The sequence below is a fragment of the Polypterus senegalus genome, chromosome 3 (assembly GCF_016835505.1).
Source record: "Polypterus senegalus isolate Bchr_013 chromosome 3, ASM1683550v1, whole genome shotgun sequence".
Classification (NCBI taxonomy): Eukaryota; Metazoa; Chordata; class Cladistia; order Polypteriformes; family Polypteridae; genus Polypterus; species Polypterus senegalus.
The window spans coordinates 225,212,048-225,230,423 of record NC_053156.1 but is presented as its reverse complement, the minus strand read 5'-3'; the positions used below and the strand labels follow the sequence as shown (position 1 = coordinate 225,230,423).

The 18,376-nt window shown below is 37.9% G+C and overlaps 1 protein-coding gene across 1 annotated transcript in view; it reads left to right on the top strand.

Moving 5' to 3' along the window:
* Positions 1–12,705, top strand: part of LOC120525923 (DNA damage-regulated autophagy modulator protein 2-like) — a 34,898-nt gene extending 22,193 nt beyond the window's left edge. Inside the window, exons 4-8 of the mRNA XM_039748619.1 lie at positions 4,156–4,295; positions 4,433–4,610; positions 7,713–7,795; positions 11,488–11,580; positions 11,672–12,705. Coding sequence (XP_039604553.1) covers positions 4,156–4,295; positions 4,433–4,610; positions 7,713–7,795; positions 11,488–11,580; positions 11,672–11,776 — 599 coding nt within the window. The 3' untranslated portion in view covers positions 11,777–12,705. The remainder of the gene's footprint in view (positions 1–4,155; positions 4,296–4,432; positions 4,611–7,712; positions 7,796–11,487; positions 11,581–11,671) is intronic.
* The last annotated feature ends 5,671 nt before the right edge of the window (positions 12,706–18,376 follow it).

Sequence of the window (18,376 nt, the reverse complement as noted above, 5' to 3'; positions counted from 1 at the left end):
TAGATAAAGAGAAAACAGTTAAACAAATGAGACGAAAATATTATATTTGGTCATTTATTTATTGAGGAAAATGATCGAATATTACAGATTTGTGAGTGGCAAAAGTATGTGAACCTCTAGGATTAGCAGTTAGTTTGAAGGTGAAATTCGAGTCAGGTGTTTACAATCAATGGGATGACAATCAGGTGTGAGTGACCACCCTGTGTTATTTAAAGAACAGGGATCTATCAAAGTCTGCTCTTCACAACACATGTTTGTGGAAGTGTATCATGGCACGAACAAAGGAGATTTCTGAGGACCTCAGAAAAAGAGTTATTGATGCTCATCAGGCTGGAAAAGGTTACAAAACCATCTCTAAAGAGCTTGGACTCCAACAATCCACAGTCAGATAGATTGTGTACAAATGGAGGAAATTCAAGACCATTGTTACCCTCCCCAGGAGTGGTGGACCAACAAAGATCACTCCAAGAGCAAGGTGTGTAATAGTCGGCGAGGTCACAAAGGACCCCAGAGTAACTTCTAAGCAACTGAAGGCCTCTCTCATATTGGCTAATGTTCATGTTCATGAGTCCACCATCAGGAGAACACTGAACAACAATGGTGCGTATGGCAGGGTTGCAAGGAGAAAGCCACTGCTATCCAAAAAAAACATTGCTGCTCGTCTGCAGTTTGCTAAAGATCACGTGGACTAACTAGAAGGCTATTGGAAGAATGTTTTGTGGACGGATGAGACCAAAATAGAACTTTTTGGTTTAAATGAAAAGCGTTCTGTTTGGAGAAAGGAAAACACTGCATTCCAGCATAAGAAACCTACCCATCTGTGAAACATGGTGGTGGTAGTATCATGGTTTGGACCTGTTTTGCTGCATCTGGGCCAGGATGGCTTGCCTTCATTGATGGAACAATGAATTCTGAATTATATCAGAGAATTCTAAAGGAAAATGTCAGGACATCTGTCCATGAACTGAATCTCAAGAGAAGGTGGGTCATGCAGCAAGACAACGACCCTAAGCACACACGTCGTTCTACCAAAGAATGGTTAAAGAAGAATAAAGTTAATGTTTTGAATGGCCAAGTCAAAGTCCTGACCTTAATCCAACCGAAATGTTGTGAAAGGACCTGAAGCGACCAGTTAATGTGAGGAAACCCACCAACATCCCAGAGTTGAAGCTGTTCTGTACGGAGGAATGGGCTAAAATTCCTCCAAGCCGGTGTGCAGGAATGAGCAAAAGTTACTGGAAATGTTTAGTTGCATTTATTGCTGCAAAGTCACACCAGAAACTGAAAGCAAAGGTTCACATACTTTTGCCACTCACAAATATGTAATATTCAATCATTTTCCTTAATAAATAAATGACCAAGTATAATATTTTTGTCTCATTTGTTTAACTGGTTTCTCTTTATCTACTTTTAGTACTTGAGTGAAAATCTGATGATGTTTTAGGTCATATTTATGCAGAAATACAGAAAATTCTAAAGGGTTCACAAACTTCCAAGCACAACTGTAGCTGTGAACCTCTGAAGCACCTTTCAGTGGTTTTAGGTACAGAAAGTTGCAATGTTTTTTGAATTAGTTTTCACTAAAGAAATTGCATCAACCAGAAGATCATTGAATAATTTCACAAAAAAAATGTTTTATTTTTTTCTTGCAATGATTATAAATACATAAAACTAGTTACTTTAAGTTTAAGATGTTAACATTTTCTGTAATGTTTATATAGTCACTCTCATTCATTGCCACTTTCTAGCCCTTTCTGCTTCCTTTCAGATTTATTCATAAAGCAAGTGTATAACAAGGCTTCAAAGGAGTGACTTTAGTGCATTTTTTGAATGTGTTCTTTTTCGCATTTTACAATGAAAGTGTTTGATTTTCCTGAAACTAAACGCTAAACAGATTCCTTCAATAAAATTATCTAGTACGCTGACCTCCCCCCCCACCCCATTTTCAGCAATTATTTAAATATTCCCTCTTCCTGTTTCTTCTTGTACTGAGCGAGGTTAATTGATTGATTTATAAAGGCAATAAGTAAAGTTGATGTTTATTTTTGCTGTAGATGTTAGGATGTCAGACTGTTTAAATTGATATATTGTATAAATTAGTTGGTGGGGTTGGGTATCTAGTGGCTAGGAATGCCACAAGAACTGATATTTCGATACTAATTTGGTACCAAAGTTCAGAAAATTTAACATTACTATTTTTACAGTAACAGTGGTAGCGAGAAGGTTGGTACCTCACTCATGCGTGACTACAAGTGACAAATAACTCTGGAAGGCACAATAATTCATGAGTATAAACAACATATAAAATGTCTCATTGTGGTGGTAATACAGAAACACATCGACACATGTCGAAAAGAAATAGAGCTTAGGTCACGCCTGGAAATGCTTTTGTGTTTGCACAAGAGAATTTCAGCGCTCAAGTGCAGGTATCATATTTGCTATTTAAAAATTAAAAAAATGCAAAACAAACACAGAGGCTTGCATTGTTGCCACTTTTATCCCATTATGAAATTAATTCTGAAACTGATATGTGCTTGCTTTGATAGCAAAATACCATTACTAATCGGATGAGGTGTAATCATTTAACTTGTATCATCAAGCATTTGTAAGAGGAGATGAAGAGTAATAGCTTTTAAATGTTGTTCTACACAACCCTGATAAATTAATGGAGATTTCACTTTCTTTCCCTGATTATAACGAACATTTCTACAGATGTCCATCAGTCCAAGCATCTGTCCATTTTCTAACCAGTGCATACAGTTCAGGGTCATACTGGGGTGCAACACACATTCACTAAGAAGGAGTGTAGCGGCTGTGGACTGTGGGATGTGGTAGGACTCTTAGCACAAACAAAAGTAGATAGTAAATAGGAGCGCAAGATTCAAATGAAGTGGCTATTTGGCTTGTCTAAACCGGCGACACAAGTTACTCCATTTTTTAATACCATAGTAAAATTTATTTAGTGTTTCAGTGCTTCGAAGAAAAAGGCAGATATCCATATTAATACAGTGTGTTCTTAGACGCATAATCGGCAAAACATGCAGTTGGCAAGACTAACAGAACGATATAATTTTTTGCTAAATGCATGTCGCCAGCACTGAATTTGTGTCATTAATTTACTTTTGAACCAAACTATTGTTCAGGGTTATAACCCTTAAGTGAAAGCATTCATCATAATTTTTCGAATGTTGTGTTGAAGAATGTCACAATTATAAATTTAATGAGTACAGGTAATGACAGTCCAATTAATCTTCAGATATCTGGATTTGTACACAGGCATTTGCAATAACAAAGTCTGATCACTCATGCAGGAAACCTTAAAAACAGCAAAACAACAACATTTCACGGTAGTTTTGAAGTAATAGATTCATGTAAAACTGACAAGTTTGATTTCACACATATCAAAAGGTTTGTATCGTAAAGTTTCACTTGTATTGGTATCAAATGCAAAAATTCTGACATAGTGACATACCTACTAGTGTCAAACAGTTATACAGTCAGGGTTGAGTGTCTAGTGGCAAATAGTTATAAAGTCTGAAGACAGATTTTGAATGAATTTGTATAACTGTTGTGAATGGTCTTTATTCTTTGGAACACTGGCCTGGCGTTCACTAAAAGAGTTGTTTCATTAAGTACCCTTGGAGTATAACATCTTCACAGGGCTCTCCTCAGGTGAATCTTTAAACAGCTCTGGAAAATGAAAGGTCGGTTGTACTGAATATGTGTAGCTTTTTTTTTGCAGCCTGTTTCTATCTACTTGCATCTCTTCTCTCTCTTTGTCTCACTGTCTCTGCTTTTTTCAATTACTCGCTTGCTCTCTACCTGGAAGGAAATAAGAACTTTGGATCAGTTCTCCTACCTGAGCTGCTGTTGTCTGGATGTTTCATTAAATACTAGCTGTAAGTTTTTGATTTTATATTGTGCCGTTTGTGATTGACGATCTATAACATGCATTGAGGTTGTGCATGCTCCGATTTCCAGAGTTTCCAAGTATCTTCACCACTTGCATGTCCATATTTGCTTTTCCAAGTTGGATGCATATGCCTTTGTTCATTTCTTGCTGTCTGATTATGATAATGCTCAGCTCCAAATGATTTTTAATAAATAAAAAAAAACCTAATTAACTCCATACAAATCATTTTGCTTCTTCTACAGGCATGGCCACTATTTATGTAAGGTACAAGCAAGTGGAAGCCCTGAATGCTGAAGAGTCTTCAGTTCAGTGTCCTAACAAATGGGGTCTGGCTCTGGGGTTATTGAGTTCAGTTGGTCTTTGTATTGTTGCAAACTTTCAGGTATGTGTGTGAAACTGTGTTGTATTTTCTTTGTTCTCTTTCTGTTTCCCCTAAAAGACTGAATTTGCTTTTCTAAGCATTGGTCTTAGACACATCTCTTGACCTTTTCAACACATTTTTCTGTTTTCATTTTATAGAAAAGTACCATTATTCAAATTCATGTAATTGGTGCTGCCTTGACCTTTGGGGCTGGAGCAATCTACATCCTTTTACAAATTATCATCTCCTTCAGAATGCAGCCTCATCTTCACAGCAAGAAAATCTTCTGGATCCGAACTGGCCTAGGACTGTGGTGTGCAGCCAGCATACTGAGCAGTATCCTTCTAAACTGACCAGGTGCTGGCTTGGTCAACAGCCAATGACAATAAAAAAAATTTGTTAGGAGATTAACCTGGTAGATTAATGCCATCGCTTAGAGAGAACTCCATTATCATGTTCTACTTAGCCCATAAAGATGGGCGGCACGGTCGCGCAGTGGTAGCCCTGTGTCTGCGTGGTAGACTAGTGCAAAGACATGCAGGTTAGGTGTATTGGCGATCCTAAATTGTCCCTAGTGTGTGCTTGGTGTGTGTGCCCTGCGGTGGGCTGACGCCCTGCCCAGGGTTTATTCCTGCCTTGCACCCTGTGTTGGCTGGCATTGGCTCCAGCAGACCCCCGTGACCCTGTGTTAGGATATAGCAGGTTGGATAATGGATAGATGGATGGATAGCCCATAAAGAAAAGTCAAATAATCAAAAATGATTTAAGAAAAAATAAAGTAGTTTTCAAATAAACAGTATCTGCATATTTCAATTACAATTAGTTGTAGCAGTTCATTTTAAAGGCTATTTCACAGTGCAAGATGGTAAATCATAACTCTGCTCTACAGAGATCCTGGAGAAAATAATTTTTGGTGGCAACAAGATTCTTCAGAATCGGTTTTTGCATCTAGGCAAATTGACCACCGGGCCCCTCCATGGATGTTCTACAGTATAATATGATGCAGACTACTGTTCATGATTTTTGTGCAATACAATGAGGTTTTGGCATTGGGCATGTCGTGGTTGATCATACTACTTTTCTCAGGATTTTTTTCTTTAGCAGCAATGATGATTACTGCATATTACATTCTTCAAACATTGGTAAAATAAGAAAACTTTAAACAAACAAAAATGCTGGAATTATTCCAAAATTACCTAAGTTTTCCTAATTAGGCAATTTACACAATTGATGCCTCTAAAATACCGCATTTTTGGCTAAAAACACAGCATTTTGCTTTGCCTGTAATAATTACCCATGAGGATGTGTCACTATGCAAGACACAGCCAGCCTGTAGCCTTGACCTGCTTAACTTTATTTCTTGGAGGGCTACATACAGTACAGTTAATAGCTTAAGTTTAATTTTTTTTTTGCATTGTTTAGGTGACATTAGAAGTATAGGAACTGTTGGGATTAGGCACTATAAGGCATCTTTTGTATCAGGAAACATTTTTTGAAAAGTTGTTCCATTTTGATATTTAAATATGCATGTTTTTAGTCTGGCAGCAGTAGTCTGAATATTTGTGGATCACAAGCAGCCCTGCCAGCCTAATAGTTGCTAGTTATGTTCTGTTTTACAGTAATTTTTCACATTAAATAAAGCTACAGTTCACATCCCAAGTGGTACATGGGAGTCTGTAGTATACTGTGGCACTCCTTCAGTTGGCTACAAAACTAGAAATTCTAAATTAGCAAAGTGTGAGTGTGTGGTTCTGTATGTGAATGTGCCCGGTGATAAGTTGGAATCTTGTTCAGTTTTTAATTTTTAAAAGTGACTTCCTATCTAATAATAAAACTAAGATTCTTTTATCTATTTACCATTGAATCAATTATCTAATTTCACATTTTTTAGTTCAGGGCACACATGGGAAGTATGGAGGGAAACAACTTTAGAGCAGAGTTTGAGTTCTTGATACCCAATCTCTTTGTATACAAGAGACATGAGATACACGTGTAGTATGCTAGAAACTTTGGTGTTCATTACATCTGGTTATATCTACTACATCTAGTTCTCTGATTGTGATTTCTGAACTCTGTTATAACCTTATGGAACCACAGATGTACAGTATATGTGATTGGACATTGCCTGAATGTACATCTATTTATTTATATACAGTATATGTATGTATATATATACAGTATATATATATATATATATATATTTATTTATTTATACTGTACAGTATATATAATCCCTGCCAGATAATACAAAGAGTACACAACACATGTTTTCGCTCATCTTAGCTTTCCCTTGCAGAGATCAAACCTTGGATGTCGGCGAAGCTTCTTGTCAGGGGGTAGATCGGAGTCTAATCACAATCTGATATTTGGGTGGTTTCCTACCGGGTAACGCTTGTGGTTGGTCGGCCAGTCGGCAGATATCTGCTATGTTCTTTTCCTGGCTCTGGTGAGATAGGTCGTTCCAACCCTGGACAAGAGGGTGTACTAACATTAACAGTTTCTTCTCTCTCATCTGTAGTACTGAAAAGCCACCCGAAGAGGACATCTAGCTCTGCCCACAATGCTCTGAGAAGAGCATGCTCTGGCACCAACAGTATAAAAAGGAAGGAATAGTCCAGTGAAGGTGGTATCAGAATTTGACCCACAATTCAAGGGGAACAGAGCTTTGAATTTTTTTTTCTTTGCTTTGTTGCTGCATCATGGCCACAGTATTCTCTATACATTAAACATCTTTAATGGTTGTTGTCAGTCATTATCCAACCTGCTATATCTTAACACAGGTTCATGGAAGTCTGCTGGAGCCAATCCCAGCCAACACAGGGTGCAAGGCAGGAACAAATCCCTGGGCATGGCGCCAGCCCACCACAGGGCACACACACCCACACACCAATCACACACTAGGGACAATTTAGGATCGCCATTGCACCTAACCTGCACATTTGGACTATGGGAGGAAACTGGAGCACCCAGAGGAAACCCACGCAGACACGAGGAGAACTCCACACAGGGAGGACCCCAAGCAAACCCGGGTCTCCTAACTGCGAGGCAGCAGCGCTACCCACTGCGTCACCGTGCCACCCATAAATTTTAGTTTATCTCATACATCTGGTTACTTTGCATCTTTAAAAAAGTTAGTTCATAAACTAAACTTTTAACAGAACTAAGAAGTAACTTTATCAGCACCACAACCTTTTAAGTTGACAATCACTATAATATAAATATTATAAGTAATATTATAGTTGTTTCCTATTTATATGGTGAATTTGATTCATTGAATGTTTGTGATTTGAAAAAGAAAGGGAAAGTTTAGAATTTCATGATGCAGTAAGTAGTAGGCTTGCTGCATTCTTTTTTTGCGTTTCAATTTGAACTGAAAATGTTGATAAACATAAGCTCACTGCAGAAATTGAAAGTTTTCTTTAACTACTAATTCTTCAGTGTTAGTATCCTCAGTTATAACCTACAGAAGTCTTCCCGGAGTCAACCTAGCTACAAAGCTGCACTGGGATCCAAATGAGACGGTAAGATGGTAAATAATTGTCTACTTTAGAAGTACAAGGTATATGCTTTATAGAAATGTCATACATATAGTTATTGCAAGAGTATAAACAGCACTGAAAGAATAAAAAATGAAAAGGCATATTTACATGAAAAAGGTGTAAGAATCAGAGGTTACGAAGGAGAATGCCTTGATTTTATGTTTATTTCCTTAAATGATTCTCATTGGGATTAAGGCTGCTGTTAGAGGATCATCTCTGATGTACCTGAGATGCAGGCAGTTGTAGTGTCCTGCACTATTAGACTCCTATATTTTGTAGGTGAGCAGTAGGTGCTTGAAGACACCTCTGGAAGAAGAGGTAATCAATGTAAGGATGACTTGGTCATGTTCTGGTTCATGTCAGATAGAACACAAGGCATTTTAAAAGTGACACATGCACATTAAATACATCAAACTGTTTATTTTTTGCCTAATAGTTAAGTTGTCCCATTGTCTAATCTAGATGAGTTTTAAAGCCTATCAGGGTCACACCCTTTAACTACATGACTGAATAGTTTGGTCCAAGTTCCCACAAACCTTTATATGAAGAAGTTCTTTTCGGTTTCCATTTTGAATGCAGTTTCCTTTAATTTCCACAGGTGCTCTAGAATATATAGGAATATATAGTATATATTATGATTACCTGTTTAACTGAAGTAAAAGTAAAGTAAAACTTTCTTTACATTTCTTAGAGAAGAGACCTAAGGAAAAGCCAGGAAAATTACTTTGGCGAGACAAGGAGAGTCCCATGGCATATCGTAGACAGTAAGAAAGGTTTTAATAGGTTAGATGCAAGCATTGTCTTATCCTGGAATGACTCCAAGGATAGATAAAGAAAATAAATAAAAGTAAAATAAAGAGCTAAAGGAATCTCTCAGAAAGTGTTATACAGGGACTTTATGTGGTAAACCAGCTATGTGCCTTCTTGAGAGCTGATCATTTCCACATGTAGTAGGATTTAGGCAGTCTTCCATAGTTATTGATGTACAGTACTTCTGGTGAGTGTTCAATGACATCAAGGAGTGGAAACACAGTTGATTAATCCAACATCAAATATCAGACCAGAGTCATTTGAGAGGTGCAGCGACATTGACCCTACAGTAGTGTTGGATTGACACAAACATTTTGACTTTGGTATCAAAACCAGCTTTCAAACCTCAGCACTGATATCCAAATGGTTCAGAAACAAATAATGAATAATTCCAAAACCCTCCGTCTTTCTCCATTCTCCATGATGCACTGCACAATCACCTGTCTCCTTGTTGTGCTGTGCTATTGCATCACCTCCCGCTTGGAGCAGCCAGTCTGTGTGAAGTCTTCATTGTGTCAAAGTGAAGGAGCATGAGTTCCCAATGAATTCTTGATCATGTCTAAGCAAGGTTGACTCCTTGAAGTGCCAATCACAATGAGGGAGGGATGTCAGTCTCCAGCATGTTAAATCATGTCTTTTCCATTGAACTGTACAACACATTGAAGGTTGGTGGAGGGGAAGTTTAGGGGAAGAAAACAAATGTTTACTTCCATTCTGAAAGTACTGAAATGCATACCATACCATTTTAAAAAATACTTTTTTCTGTTTATTTTTCATTACTAGCATACATCACAAATCCCTGCAGTAGGAAAACTGGTTCAGAAAAGTGATGGACGAAATTTTTATGGAAGTAGTTTTTAATTAGATTTTAGATTCCCTTAAAAGGAAACAAAAAGTTTGATCGCGATAAGGAAAACTTGCATTGGAAGGTTATATCTGTGAGACTACAATGGGACTGCTCTAAAAGTAAAGAAACAGAGCTCCAATGTATTTTATAGTTTTAGATACAAAAGCAGCACAAGGAGCTCATATCATTATGAATGTTTCATATTAAAAGCAGTAGACATAAAGAACTTTGAGTTATGAAATGTTATGATACAAAGGCAGCACCACATGTTTGCTTGTTTGAGTACTCATTGGTTACACCTTGTGGGAGGGCCATGCTTTTATAAAAGGAGTATAGCTATCTTGTTTTTATGTATTGTACTATAATGTAGTGTTTTCAATGCTTAATGCAACCCTAAAGAGCTTTATATGGTCTTTATAGTACACTTCTGTGTTTGAGTTAATAATTTTATATATATTTATATAAAAATCTATATGTACCAAATATGGTCCACCTTTGTGCTTGAGTTACTAATTTTATATATACAGTATTTATATTATAAATTTATATATACTGTATATCAGTGACGTGCAGTGAGATTCATGGCTGGTGAGGCACTGACTCCTTCAGAGTCAGATTTACAAATATATGAACCCAAAAGAGTAACTTATTCACTATTCAGTTAGCAGCATGCACATTGACTACTGGTTATGTTTCATATCTCATCAGAATTCTTTACACACACATACAGCGGGTAAGATACATATTTGGCTAAGAAAGAATGTTATATTTATAGCAGCGAGAGAGAGCGGAGAGAGCGCATCTGCTCTGCAGCTTCCATGTGTTCTAAATTTGCCGTTGCAATTCCACAATTCATACTCATTCAATACAAATGAAAGTATAGAATGGTGTACAAAAAATGGATTTCAGTTTTGACCTTAATTGAAATATTTAGTAGTTTTTAAAAGCTTTTAATTCTGATGCTTAAATCAATTTTAATACAGACTGTTCAACAAAAGGATAACAAGAAAAACAAAAGAATATTTTATTTAAGGTCAAAATTTAGTTTTTTAATATTGGATTGTTTTTTTCTTAGTCTGATCCCATTTTTTTATGAAATTGAAAACCGTTTATTGTCTTGCCTTTATTTGTAAATGAAATCCATGTGTCTATCCTTCTCTTTAAAATCTCTGTCACTTTCTTGTTAAAGTCCTCCTTATTTTCCTTTAGTTTTAAAAGTCTTAATCTTCTATTTTGGCAGTCAGTCAGAATAAAAAAATAAAAATAAACAGACCGCTGCAGTGCACTTGACTTTCTGATATCGCTAACTTAATGGCGCCCAGAGCCTCTGTGTAGAACAGAAGCAACAAGCACCTGTTGGGCTCACATGCGTCCCCTTTGGTGAGGCACGGTACTGTCTGCCTCACCTTGTGCCTTTTCACTGCGGTTTAGTATCCGATCAGCAAGACTAAATTTGTCACACATATTCATTAAAGATATTAGCCAGACTGTAGAAAGTCAGGCTGTATAATAAACAGGTCTACAAACATTATATTGACGACATACAGAGAGGCACAAATAGGCACATGCCAATTGCATACATCAACCCAGTGTGAGAGGGAGAGCGCAGTCTGAGGTGAGGCGAGGCTCGTTGCTGCCGCACTTCACGTTTCTCCCCTGTATTTGAACAGGAAATGCTCCAATTCAGTGATTTTACCTATAAAAATTATCAAAATTATTGGAATCCTACAAAAAAACTAATCTATAGCACAGACCAGTGGACACATTTATTTTATGTTATCATTATTAGTTTTTTTTTTTACATTTTATGATAACAGCTGCCTCCCCTGACTGCACATCCCTGCTGTATATAAATTAAAATTGAATCAGAATAAAATGGTGTTCTTGTGTAATAAAAAATAACTTGTGTTTTTAGATATGGAATACAGTCACAAATCCAAAATTTAGGGGTTAGGCTCATAAATTCTTAAATGTCTATAGTGTCTCTTTTGACTGTTGCCTCTCTCTGTTTCCACAGGGATACACATCACATCTGGTCAGTACCATTTCAGAATGGCTGATCTCCTTTTCCTTTCTCAGTTTCTTTCTTACCTACATTCGAGATTTTCAGGTGAGCAGAATGCAGAAAGGTGGTCTTAATGATGAGAGTTGTGTTTTCATGGATCCACCATGGTGACCCATACTTTTCATATGCCTTTCAGAAAATCACACTCCGTGCAGAAGTCAGCTTGCGACAACACACTTTGTTTGAAGAGCCTGGCCTCAACTGGGGAGAAAGAACACCTATCCTTGGGGGGCATCTCTGAGGTTTCACCAGGGCGTTGTCAATTGAAAGCAGGAGAAAAGCAGAAGAGCTGTTGCTCAGGTTCTCCTCTTGACACATGAATGCCTAAACAGCCTCTTGCACTTTTTAAATATTTTTATATGTATCTGTGTTGGATAATGGTATTTCAGAAAAGCACAAGTTATTGTACAATTACATTTACATTTATTAACCTAGCAGATGCTTTTATCCAAAGCGACTTATGAAAGAGGTCAACATAATCAAGTAACATTCAGTCTGGGGACTGTTTTGAAACAAGTGTTATAAAACAAGATTATAAAATTGACCATCACAAGTGAAGAGCTCTAAACCAAGCAGAACAACACAACACTTGTTTCTTTTTATTAGCAACTAAGTACCTTAGCATCAAAACCGGTATCAATTACAGAACAAAAAAGGCTTAAAACACTTAATGCATTGAGTTGGGCAGCTTGTTCTACTACATAGGAGCCACACATGAAAGGTGCTTATGATTTGATGCCTCAGAGATGCTATTACCTGATGTATTTCAGTAGCAGACCTGAGTGGGTGAGAAGGAGCATAGGAACTCATGGGTGCCTCCATATACATAGGAGGTGACTCATTGAGTACTATGGGTTTGAACCTAATGGGGGCATAACAAGGGTCCAGTGTACTGACCTGAAAAGAGGAGTCCATTGAATACAAGATGTGCTGCTGCATTTTAAATAATCTACAGTGGCCTGGTAGCTCATACAGGTACTTAGGCCAGTAAATAATTACAGTAGTCGAGACTTGACAAGACCAATACCTGGACTTTAACTTGTGCTACATACTTGGTACGGTATGGCCTGATCTTGTTTGAGCGACTATGTATGAATGCAAGACAGTTGCAACATGATATATCACCATCCTGGCCACCATCTTTAAATTATCCAGGGGGTAAAACTATTAGCATACTTTTCAAAATCTGTCTTTCATGGGGTGATCACAGCTTCTAAAAACATTTTATCTACTAGTGTTGAAGAGAGTGTTCCCAAACAGATGTGACCATTATGGCTTCCTGCGTTGAGAGTCGCCTTTGATTTTGATGGTGTGTTGTTTTGGATGCAACTTAGCCCTGATAGTTCCGTTTAAGGAATGCAGAATTAAAGAAATGATAATTGAAAACACTGAATTTAAGGATTAATGTTGTGAATATAGAAACCTCATCCCATAGTCCTTTGTGTATCTCATGTATTAGCTCAGGGACGGCACGGTGGTGCAGTGGTAGTGCTGCTGCCTCGCAGTTAGGAGACCTGGGTTCGCTTCCCGGGTCCTCCCTGCATGGAGTTTGCATGTTCTCCCCGTGTCTGCGTGGGTTTCCTCCGGGCACTCCGGTTTCCTCCCACAGTCCAAAGACATGCTGGTTAGGTGGATTGCCGATTCTAAATTGGCCCTAGTGTGTGTTTGTGTGTGTCCTGCGGTGGGTTGGCACCCTGCCCAGGATTGGTTCCTGCCCTGTGTTGGCTGGGATTGGCTCCAGCAGACCTCTGTGACCCTGTGTTTGGATTCAGCGGGTGGATGGATGAATGTATTAGCTCATTGTTTCCCAAAATTTGAAATGCAGTATTCTTGGAGTTTTGAGTGTTCGTGTGGAAATGCATATACACGTTTGATTTTTAATAAAAAAAATATAGAAGTGATCAGTCAGTTATTAAAAACTACAGTCATTTGTGAGCTCTGTCATAACGTATAGGCAGAATCAGTTACAGCTCTAAAAGAGGAAGTGCAATGAGAGGTAATTTTCACTTAATTAACACTGGTTAGCATTTCCTGATTCTTTTGTTGCAGCTAAATACACTTGGGAAGTGTTTGGAAATGCATCTTACTTTTCTTTGTAAAAAGATACATCAAGGCAATGTCTTAACCTGCATTTCTTTATGAATTGTTTGCAGAGGGCCAGTGCTTACCCTGGCACTATTAGGTTGTCAGTTCATCACAGGACACACATACTCTTATAGTCCGCCAGTATAAAGTTGCCAGTTAAACTAAGAAGTATGTGCTTGGGATGTAGAAGTGATGCAAAATATCAGAAGAAAACCCATGCAGACTTGATGATAACGTCTTAAGGCACTTCAAAACTGACTATTTACAGAAGTAAAGTTTTCTTTGTTACAACACTGCATACATACACACACAGTGTATTCATTCTTCATGTTTCAGTGCTGTGGGGCACATGCTTGTATTTTTTGGCAGAATACATATTTGACTGTTTTGCCTTTGTGTCTCTTACCATTGTTAATCTACATACCTCTTAAAAATCCTAAATGTGCAGACTTGTGAAGGCTTTTCTTCAAAACAAAATCATTTATTGTTTGATGCTTTCCAACATGTACACCCCTTCAGGCTGTTTTATCAATTTTGCAACAGCTGCAAAGGAATGTATTTTCCTGTTTATAACTTGTGAAAAAATAAATACCATATTTTTGATCACAAACGTTTAAATGTTTCTAATTTCTCATTAAATACTTTCCTCTTCAAAAAAAAATTAGGGGCTTGAAACATTTAGTTGTCTGAGACCCTCATCAGCTAAGCTGAGAGTTAGAAATGCATGCCATTTGCATTCCACAATAACTTTATAGACAAAACTGAGATTAGCTGCACTTAATTTCCGATTTTGTCAACAGTAACACTAAAGGATTAAAAACAGTTCTTACCTTTTTGTTTACATCAGTTTGTTTGTCTGACTGCTCTGATTTGTATTTCTAGTGACATTTGGATGATTCCATGATTTACACAGGTCAATACACAAAGTGTAAAAAAACAATGGCCCTACATATCAGTTTTAGTAAGTAATTCAGCCGAATGATCTCAATAAACAAAGATGATATTAGGAAGGCCAGATGGTGCATTTTACATGACTTTGTGTTTTCTTTACATTTTGTCTGCCGCTGTGGATGTGTCCACTTGTAGTATACATTTCTTTAAATACGGTCTCTTTCTGTAGTACCTATGATGTTTTGCTAGTACACTGGTTACTTACTTCTAAAGAAGTTTAAGCAGACTGTCTACCTATGGCTCCACTGACCTACTGTATATTATAAATCACTTAATCTCTCTTTGCTTTCACTTTGATAGAGTGGTCTGCTTAGAACAAACCTGAAAATAAACACATTGGAAGTACAAGACCTAAAATTGGAAAGTATAGATGGACATCCAATTACATCTAATTTCTATTTTTTTATGTCATCTGTTAACAAACACTATTATGGCAGTGACATCTACTCAAAGGTATTTAATTCACCTAATATATAAAGCTGAAAGTGTGTTTGTGTGTGTGTTTGTCTGGTATTCAGATCCACACTGGTGAACCTCATCTCCACCCGATTTTACAGAGATTCCTCATTTGTGCAGGGAAGACCATAGGCTATGTTTCTACTTTCTTGTTTACAAAAGTTCGATTTTCAAAATGTTGATGAATGTCAATGTTTTAGACCTCCCTGAGTCCGAAAATACCATTTTTGGAATCATGTCTGTGTGTCTGTCTGTCTGTGTCTATGTCTGTGTGAATGTAAACCCGATAACTTCAGTACGCTTTGAATTATGTCAGTCAAATTTTGTATACAAGTATTAGGTACAAAACGTAGATTTCTATCAACTTTTGAGCAATTTCCGGGACCTGAAGTGATACTTTTTATTCATGCAGCTGCAGAGTCCAATTTATTCAACTTTACTTTTATAATATTTGTTTAATATAGTATTAAATTGATTTGATTAGTTGTTGATGGTTCTTTAATGTACATAATATAAAAATATAATCATTGTCTTGCGGTTTACTCCTCAAATATCCATCCCAAATCTAGTACAGGCATCAGCTGGTACCCCTGCTTGTGCATCACTGACATGCATATCCACTCTTTTTAACCTCACTTCTCCAAATTTTCACAGGTTCACCATTTGTACAGACAAATACCACAGGCTATGTTTCATTTCGAAATTTAGTTGGTGTCCCTACCCCGGGCAGCACCAGGTACCACTGCTAGTAATTTATATGTGCTTGGAGTTTAGTCAAGTCTTCATTTTAGTATTTAGTTTACTTTGATTGATTAGTAAAATTATTGAGATTCACTTATTTAAAGGATAATGCATTCACCCATCCACTTTAAAACCTGTTTAATACAGTTCATCATCATAGTGAACAGAACCAGTAGATTAGAGAGAGTAAGAAGCGGAGAACACAGTGTCAGTGCATTGCAAGGTCCACTCACATGCACACACGCACTGTAATTGACACCAGGGTAACATAAATATACATCACGTGGGATGAAAAATTATGCACGGAAAACCCATCAGACATGGGAAGAACTTGCCAATATCATATAAATGGTGATTAGGCAGTCAGGAGTCTAGAACAGTGCTAAAAGCTGGGCCACCATGATATATAGGGTTAAGTGCAGAAGCAAACATGGGGGAAATGTCTTAATTCTGTCACATTACATTGGTGGCCTCCTGGATGGTCCTAAGAAAATCTTGTAACAATATATCTAAGCTGTTACGCCAAGCTGCCAAACGGTTTACTGGAGTTTTGCACATGGAAAAAAATTTCACCTTCAAACAATCTGTGTATCTTCACACAAATTGGAATTATGCCTGAATAAAAATCAAATTTAACTTAGATATGCCTAAAGACAGGAATTTGGCAACATGGAATAGATTTTGTGCTTATGATAACTCAATAGCTGGGCTTTTGGACTAAGACAGGCTTTCAACACATTATGAATTATTTTTTAGGTTCATATGTGAAGTCAGATTTCTAGTGGTCTTCCTCAATATTTCACCTTCCAGACTTGCACCTACAACTTATCAAGGGGCTATGACGTAAACGGAACACTTCAAGTTGGCCTATGGGGTGGCACAGAGGTTAGTTCTTGATCTTTCTGTGTGGAGTCTTTCACATGTGTATTTTGTCACACAGTGCATACATTTGGGTGTTACATTAAAATGTGAAAGCATTAATTTTTTCCATTTTTAAAAACTCTCTTCAGCATATTTAAACTCCATAGATGAAAGAGCAGCTGGTAATAATTCCCAATTTCCTGAAAAACAGAGTTCTGAAAAAATCATAAATGGGATGGTCAGCAAATTTGCCTCTGTTATGTACATGCCATCATCCTTTTAATCACTACATGCCTTTTTTCTCATATATTTTGGATCTTCATGTAATTCAATATATAGCTCAGAAACAAAGAGATTTTCTACCAGGTTTTGTGTACCAGAGTAGAAGCTTCAATGACATTTTAAATTTAAATTGTTGCATTTTGCTGTTGCCAGTCCCCACATAAGTGTGTCATCCTGCTTTTACCAATTTTAGATATTCCCAGGTTTTGACAGCTGTGGCAATTTTGGGATCACTTCTGTTATGTAATCACAACAATCATCAGGCTTTAGTAGAAATGTCTGGTACAGGGAATCCTATCAGCAAGTGCCTCAGCTGGTAAACTAACTCTATAAAATTGTGAAATATTGTGGCTTCAGCTATAAAAATGTAACAGAACTTTTCCTGGAAATGTCTGCTGTTGCAACTGCCCATTTTCTGTTCCAACTCATGTGACTCACTGACACAATTCTGCCAGCCAGAACTCCTCTTCACTTCCTTTCTTAACTTTCTGTTTCATCTCTGCCTTTAGACCTGACTTTAATGAGAGGGGTGGGGTTTAAAAGTAAACATCTTAAAGTGCATCTGTATCCATTTTGGGGATTTGACTTTTTCCCTGCTTCGGTCACTTACAGAAAATGTCATGTCTATTTTTTCCATCTTCCCCTGTAGAGATAGATAGACGGGTTATAACTCAAATTAGACGTTTCAGATTTAGTGTAGCAGTCTAGGTGAATGCAGAAGTTGGGGCTGGTTGGGAGAGAGCTGGCCTGAAGTTGCACCCAAAGAAGTGTGATGGATTTGGGGGGGCTACTCCTTTATGCCTTACTGAGAAGAAGGAGCTTTTCTGTAATCAGAAGGCAACCAGTTCACAGCTGACAAGTAGTGTTCAGCTGTTGACACCACAGAATCGATTCCTAAGAAGAGACAAATGGTGCCATGACCCAGATTCAGTCTGGAGTTGACGTTGTGGCCACCAGGGGGCCAAACACCTGACACAGATAGGCCACAAGTTGCCAATAAACAAGAGGATTTTTATTTGTGGGAAACTCTTCCCTGGCAAGCAACCACAGTACAAGCACAGGATCCAAAGCACACAGCACTCTCTGTAACTCTTTGCCTTTCATCTTCTTCATTCTCTTTCCGTCACTGGGTCTTCTGCTCCTCCCTGAATGCTTCGTCCTCCTTCCTCCTGACTCTGCCTCTTCAAGCAGTAGCAGGCAGGTAATTTTATGTGAAACCCAGGAGTACTTCTGGTGTCTCATAATCGTGGTACGAGTGCACTTCCAGGTTAGACTAGAGCCCAACAAGGTATGGCTCGTGAGTCCCCAGAACACCCCCTGGCGGTGCCCACGGAACCCAACAGGGCTGAGTCGAAGAACTCCAGTTCCCATGATGCCTTGTGGAAAACTGTGGCAACCCAGGGGGGCTGCCATCTAGCAGTCCAGGGAAGACAATGTCCTATGCATGCTGTTTCCCCCTAACCTT